This window comes from Austrofundulus limnaeus, unplaced genomic scaffold (genome assembly GCF_001266775.1).
Source record: "Austrofundulus limnaeus strain Quisiro unplaced genomic scaffold, Austrofundulus_limnaeus-1.0 Scaffold0, whole genome shotgun sequence".
Classification (NCBI taxonomy): Eukaryota; Metazoa; Chordata; class Actinopteri; order Cyprinodontiformes; family Rivulidae; genus Austrofundulus; species Austrofundulus limnaeus.
Window position 1 is genome coordinate 1,158,420 of NW_013952402.1, and position 7,137 is coordinate 1,165,556.

Sequence of the window (7,137 nt, forward strand, 5' to 3'; positions counted from 1 at the left end):
TATATATATTTTACTCGTTTTAAAGAAAATAACAAGCATCACGTCAATTATTTGTGAAGGGGAAGTGTCCCAATCAAATTTAAAATTGAATTAATTTGACCCCCACCCCCCGACACACACACATTTACCATAAAATGTTAGTTTACCCAGTGATGTTTCTTTTAACACATTCATTCCACTTGATTTGTAGAATACTCGCACAAACTGTTTACTTGTGTAGGTAAAAATCTGTTTAACAACCTGGTAAGATACACCAGAATGCAGGAAATGACATCTACTTCCTTCAAAGTTGGGGCCCCTGCCACTGTGTGCCCCCCAACATTACGAATACTTCTGATGAACACTGAAATATGCAATATTAAAGTGCCTGTGATATACATATTCTTCAAATACAAAAAGACAAAGAAAACATTTATATTTAAAAAAACTTAGTATAAAATACACAATTTTGATGTTGTCACAATTGGCATATTTTCCTTTGAACTTGGCTCAGCCAAAGTGAAACAGGAAGTGACATCAAAGGGGAACTCTCTGGTCTTTATTTGTTGAAGCAATATTATTTGAACTCTCTTCATCTCTCTGATAGTGATTCAAAATAATCTAAAGAATCATCAGATTCTTCTGTGTTGTTAGCTGTTGTAGCGATGCTCTGTTTGCATTCAGACATTCCCCTTTGACATCACTTCCTGTTASTTCACAMGCAAATACCTCATCAACTGTTCATCTCAGTGACATGAAATTTCTTTTGCAATATTTTATCCATGTCATCTTTCCAAAAATGCATTCGTATYTAATACAAAAATTTGARGTCACAGGRACTTTAATGCAAGGGCAATTTATGGGACTCCATGTATGAAGARACAAAACACATAAAAATGGGATAGTTGTGAAAGTGCAGATAGTTTCTCTTGTTTATGGAAATCACAGAATCAGTAATATTATCTGAAAAATTACAAATTAAACATCTGTTGGTAAATCCTTAACTTATGTTATTTTACAAAAGCGTCAAAATTTTGTGTTATGGATTTTAGTTTTGGTGCCACCCCTGGTTCTTCAATGGCCCCTGAAAAACATTTCTGCTAGCGCCACTGTTTATGATTATTTGGTAAAAACATTAACCCCCCCCGCAACAGGTCAGCTGTACAAAGTCAATGTTCCTGTTGTGGTGACCCAAGCTCCAGGCGGGCTGCAGCCTGTCTCCCATCCCACCCAGACGAACGTGTCTGCCTCTCAGCCTGCAGCGGCTCCATCAGAGTCCTCCTCTCTTCCTGCTTCATGTCGACCTCCGAGTCAGGAGAGCAGCTTTTGCCAGATCACTCACGGGCCCCAGGATCCATCGTGGGGCGACGAGCCGACTCCACAGCCAGAGTATGTGAACGTCGATACGACCGCCTCACCCGTCACTCAGTTATTAAACTTTCAGATCAGRGCAGAGGAGGCTCTGACTCGGACGGCGCCGAGCGGAGACATCGACGATATCCTGAAAGAAGTCATCGAGGAGGAGAGGGAGAAAGCTGGCAGGGCGAGGGCTCTATCTGCTGGGAACACACACTATCAGGCTGGAGCTGATCTGGGGGTAAATTGAAAACCAAATTGTCTGATTTATGAAAATGTTTAAAAAATTGTTAAGTCTGAATCCACCTTTTCTGTTTGTTGCACATAACTTTTACATAACTAAGTTTATCTTGCATTTCTTGCTAAGCTGGATTTGGACTACGGCTACCGCGAGCTGTCAGAAATCGTCCAGCTGGATGGTCCTGCAGACAACTCTGACCCTGAGGAGGAGGAGGAGGTTCCTTTGGAAGAGAACGACTTCCTGGGTTTAATCAACGCAGAGGCCATAAAAACGCTGCAGGAAGAGAATGGAAGCAGCGACGGCATTAGCATCTCCTCCAGCAGCGACGACGACGGACCAGACGATCTCGCTGACGTACAAGAAGAGGTCAGAATCTGGTGGAGGGACTTTTAGGCAAGGTTTTGTTCAGTGGGGCACAGGAAACTGCTTTTTTCAACACACACACCACCATAGTGTGATCTATAAGTGAAGAACTGAGATTTTTATAAAATATTTTGTTACACAAACAATATAGAAACCAATGTTTTACATTGCACATTTTTCAATGCTACATACTTGTCAATCAAAAGAGGTGGTACCTGTGGGGGTCAGGTACCAGATGGGATAAYTGCCACTTTGGTTGGGTTCAAACTCGGGGGCTGCGTCCTCCGAAGGCCCAATTTGTCGGCAGCTTACATCACAGCGCTGCGCCGGAGGCTGTCCAAATTTGAAAACTCCTCCGATGCGGACTTCAAATGCYTCCTCCTTTTGCCCTGATTTGAAGGACGGGTCTGATGGCTCCTTCTCATCCCACCATCCCCCATAATGCATTGTGGTATGTCCAGAGATTGTTTCCCTGCTATGTGACAGGACGTACGCCAGGCTAAGGATGGGAGGCTATACKGTCTAAATTCGCAGCCACCTTTTTTCCGGTCTTCATGGTCGACCAAGGGCTTGGCCCACCTAGATGGGTAGGCCGGGTCCATCCGKGGATCCACCTCTGCATTTGGCCACATTTTCTTTACTTGTATTTGCCCCGGTCTAGGTGGTCCAGATCCTTCAAAAAGACCCAGCCTCTGCATTTGGACACAGTCCTTGTCTACCTCTCTAGCTCCGCCTCTGATCAGTGTGATCCTGATGTAAATTTTAAAGCCGTGTTTCGCGCTTTGACTGACAGAAACAAATTAATTACCCTCCACAAATGAGACATTTTGACTTGTTTTKTTTGTATGTTTTTAACTTACTAGGATCCTCTGAATTCTGGCGACGACGTGGTTGAGCAGGACACTCCGGATCTCTTCGACACTGAGAACGTCATCGTTTGTCAGTATGACAAAGTAAGAACATCTCTTTATGGGTAGCAGGACATTTACACCCCCACCCCCCACACACAAACAATTAGTACTGTCAATCAGGAGTTCAGCTCCGATATTAGTGGGCAGTTTGTAAAGGTTTACAGTGGCTTTTTTTAAAATCAGGATTTTTGTTATTGCTCAGGAAAGGGCTGTCATAATTTTATTTAGGATTAAATTTTGTACAGTTCATTCAAATGATACACTGATYAGATTAAGRACTTAATCCCAGATGTGATGGGTCATATTTCAATATAAATTTGRGAGGGGTAATTGTCCTGCAGGGGTGTAAGTGTCCTAGAACCCTCTTTATGGACCGTTGCCCATTGAAACATTGCGTGAACATCTTCAAACTGTTCCACCTTATTGCAGATTCATCGCAGCAAAAATCGCTGGAAGTTTCATCTGAAAGACGGGGTGATGAGCTACAGCGGCAGAGACTACGTCTTCTCTAAAGCTGTGGGAGAAGCTGAGTGGTAATGAGGAACAAAACGTTTCTGAATAGATGTTTTCAGAAAGGAAAACCAAGGGAAAAAAACATAAATCTGGACATTTATGGGCAGAAATTAAAAAAATATATAAATATTTTTGTGAATATGTAGATATCAAGGCAAGACTGATTCAGTTATGTTGAATGCAAATGAGTTTGCTCCAGTTTAATGAGAAACGAGATGGATTTGATTTGAATCTAGTGTTTGTAAATGCCTTGTAGTCATTTTGTTTTTGTCTTTCAGTACAAAGAGCTGCACTTGAAATGCACATTCCTGATTTCTTGAATACTTTGTTTTGAAGGAACACTTAATTTGACAACTAGTTTTGTCAGCTACTAAAATTAATTAGAAAACAGACATTTTGATTGAATCAAATCAGCTGCAAAACAAAGTTAATGTTAATTGATGTGAGGAGGAAAAACAGAAATCATCCCCAACACTAAAGGACCTGTCTCACTAACAATTTAGCAAATAACGCCAGCTTATGAAAATCTTTGTCTAAATATTATTTGTTTATTAATTTGATAGCATTACAGTATGTACTTGCTTAAAAGAGGCTTCCAGTTGATTTTTTTTATCTTCAGTGTCTTTACATTTTTCACAAGTTGTCAAATGTTAGTGTGACAGGGCCTAAACTGTTTTATTTTAAAATTTATTTTACCGTTATTCATTCAGGGAAATCCCATTGAGATCACAGATCTCTTTTTCGAGGGCGGCCTGGGTCTGAAGGCAACATATTGTACATCTTTTTGGGTGTGGGGGAAAACGGAGAAAACCCACACAAGCACGAGGTGAAATGCAAACTCCACACAGAGACTCCAGGTCCGGACCYGAGATCGAACCCAGGACCTTCTTGCTGTGAGGTGTCTGTTTATTTAAGAAGGTACAGTGCATATTACAGAACATGCCAGAATTAARCATGAAGGCTAGTTTTCATCTSTAGRCCCTCCTATAGATATAAATACAATGCAAACAAATCAACTAGTTACTTTCACTAAAACATAACTAAAAATATAACAAACAGTATGATTAAAAAACTAAATCATTTAGCACAACAACAACAATTCAAGACAATTACAATAATACAACAATATTGTGCTGCCAACTAAAAATGCACATAAACTTAGTTAGAAACTTTTTGCTGTCTGTTGATAAAATGAGGTTAACTACTGTATGAAAACTATTTTGATAAAACTTTCAGTAAATGGTAGTCAACGTAAGATGATCATTCAGTAGTTTAACTGTGTCTGTGGCCTTGTTTTTCCTACATCGTGGGGACAATTTTCCAGAAAAACCAGCCTCGTGGGGACCAATGCCCGGTCCCCACGGGTCCAAATTCAAATTARGGGTGGGGGGTTATGRTTAGGACCAAGGTTAGGGTTAGWTTTAGGGTCAGGTATGTGACATTAATTGTAGGGTAAATGGTCAGGGTTYGGATATGAAATTTCCAAAAAATAATGGAAGTCAATYCACGGTCCCCACGGGGATACACAAACCAGACCTGTGTGTGTGGACCGAAACAACGCACTGATGACTAAATGACCGCTCCCTTTTAAACATCATTTTATTATTCAATCCAAGACATTTAGCTACATCTTTTATTGGACTCCTGATTAAACAAAGCTGCTGCTTAAATAAAACTTTAAACACATCAGTTTAAACGTCTCCTGCAGAACAAGAACGCCACTAAAATTTCTGTTAAAACATTTAAATCACAATTGATTTACTGCATACAGGTTCACGTCTCTTTATTGACAAAATATAAAGAGAATTAAACATTACATTACATTAAAATCTTTTTAAAAATAAATTTACAAGATTGCTACTTTTTAATAGCGTGTTGATCATACAGTGATCTGATTTTTTAAAAAGGTAACTCACTGGAGTGAAGGCCAGTCTACAAAATTTAAGAAACAAAAGCACAAGTTTTGCAAGTTTATTAAATAAATTTAACCAGATTKAACTATGAAAACAAAGACTGAAAATAAGTCAGCAATGGCAACATTTAAAATGCAGTTTTGATACTTTAACCAAGAATAAACTATTATAATGGTTTTGTTTTCATTAACTGCATACCCACATTTCACAACGTGGATATCTATGGGGTTCCATTTGTGCCAGGAAAACCAAAAAGTTCATAAGATTTTCTTATTTTTTTACATTTGATTTCATGCTTTGCAGTGAGTACCTTTCTAAAAATACTCTATTCTTTTATCCCTTCTCCGGACATCTGCTCCTTTTTTCTGCCTGAGGACAAACAGAAATGTGGCTCCAGGCTTCACATGATGGCGTTCTCAGTTTGCAAACTGAACTGGTTGATCTTTTATGTACAACACAAAACATCGAAAACCTCGAGTGCTTCAGTTACAGTGAGTAAATATTGTTTTTTAACTTACACCGACAGTCATGTCGCTCCCTTACTCAGAAAGCAGCCCTTCACCTTGAGGTGGTGGGCGTAAAAGCTGAGCGAGGGGTTTTTCCTGTCGTCCGCCTTGTTGGAGCAGGTCTGCTGCGACGCCAGCGTCTGCGATTGGTAGAAGTCGGAGCCGGCGTAGCGGCAGCGGCCCAGCAGGCGGCACACGTCCTTCCTGAAGGCCCTGGTGAAGATGGTGTACAGGAAAGGYTTGCAGAGGGAGTTGATGGGGTAGAAAAGGATGAGCAGGATCTTCGAGTGGGACACGGTGATGAGGGGCATGCGCAGCGAGGCGGAGATGGCGAAGAAGGAGATCGGCGCCATGCACAGGAAGTCTGTGAAGATGAGCACGGCCATGCGCTTGGCGATCTTCGTGTCGCCGTGGCGGGTGGCYTGCTCCGGGTTGCGGACGCTGAGGTATATGCATATGTAGCAGTAGCACACCACCAGGAAAGCCACCACGTTGGTGATGGGCACGGCCACCACATAAACCTGGGAGCCCAGTGTGTCGATGTCCATGGGCAGGCAGATGCTCACCTTGCTGTAGCTGCTGACGCCCACTAGAGGGAGCAAGGCGACCAGCAGAGAGAAGGCCCAGCCTGACGCCATCATGGCTGCCACGTGACGCATGCGCAGCCTCTTTTGGACGTGCATGGCGTTGGTGATGGTGTGCCAGCGCTCGAGGCTGACGATGGTCAGCGTGTACACAGACAGCTCGCTGGCGAACACGGTGAGGAACCCCGCCGCGCCGCACCCGGGCCCCGTCTGCCAGTAGGTGGCGTGGTTGTAGTACTCGTGGCGGGAGTGGTGGTCCACGGCGGCGATCAGCATCAGGTAGAGCCCCATGCACAGGTCGGCAAAGGCCAGGTTGCACATGAGGAACCGCGAGATGCTCAGCTTGCGGTGGCTGACCAGCAGCACCACGAGGACGGCCAGGTTTCCGAAAACGGCGAAAACCGTGATGATCCAGGAGAGGCAGCGCAGGAAGGCAAAGCCCAGCAGGTCCTCGCAGGGGTTGAAGGCGTCTGGCTTCGGGGTGCACGTGACGAAGGGGCTGTTGAGGCAGTCGAAGTCTGGATACTGAAAGTTGACGTCGTTGATAAGACTCATGCCGTCATCAGTGGGCTCTCTGTAAATACACACATTTAATAAACTTATTAAACTGTAAGAAAACAGAACTGTTTTCATCACGTTTGTTTGCCACACTATTAAAAGCTTCTCCATCTTATCCAAAACACATTGTAAGATCAGACCTAAAGATAAAGGTCTGCAGCTCATTCTGTTTAGAAGTTATTCTAAGTATTGAGATAGAGATACATATATATA

The 7,137-nt window shown here is 42.6% G+C and overlaps 2 protein-coding genes across 2 annotated transcripts in view; one reads left to right on the forward strand and one right to left on the reverse strand.

Moving 5' to 3' along the window:
• The window catches only part of ston1 (stonin 1), an 18,830-nt gene extending 15,240 nt beyond the window's left edge, over positions 1-3,590 (forward strand). The window contains exons 8-11 of the mRNA XM_014006245.1: positions 1,134-1,576; positions 1,703-1,942; positions 2,803-2,892; positions 3,280-3,590. Of these exons, the coding sequence (XP_013861699.1) occupies positions 1,134-1,576; positions 1,703-1,942; positions 2,803-2,892; positions 3,280-3,387 (881 nt within the window). The 3' untranslated portion in view covers positions 3,388-3,590. The remainder of the gene's footprint in view (positions 1-1,133; positions 1,577-1,702; positions 1,943-2,802; positions 2,893-3,279) is intronic.
• Positions 3,591-5,237: 1,647 nt separating this feature from the next.
• The window catches only part of lhcgr (luteinizing hormone/choriogonadotropin receptor), a 16,174-nt gene continuing 14,274 nt past the window's right edge, over positions 5,238-7,137 (reverse strand). The window contains exon 11 of the mRNA XM_014006117.1: positions 5,238-6,940. Within this exon, the coding sequence (XP_013861571.1) occupies positions 5,803-6,940 (1,138 nt within the window). The 3' untranslated portion in view covers positions 5,238-5,802. The remainder of the gene's footprint in view (positions 6,941-7,137) is intronic.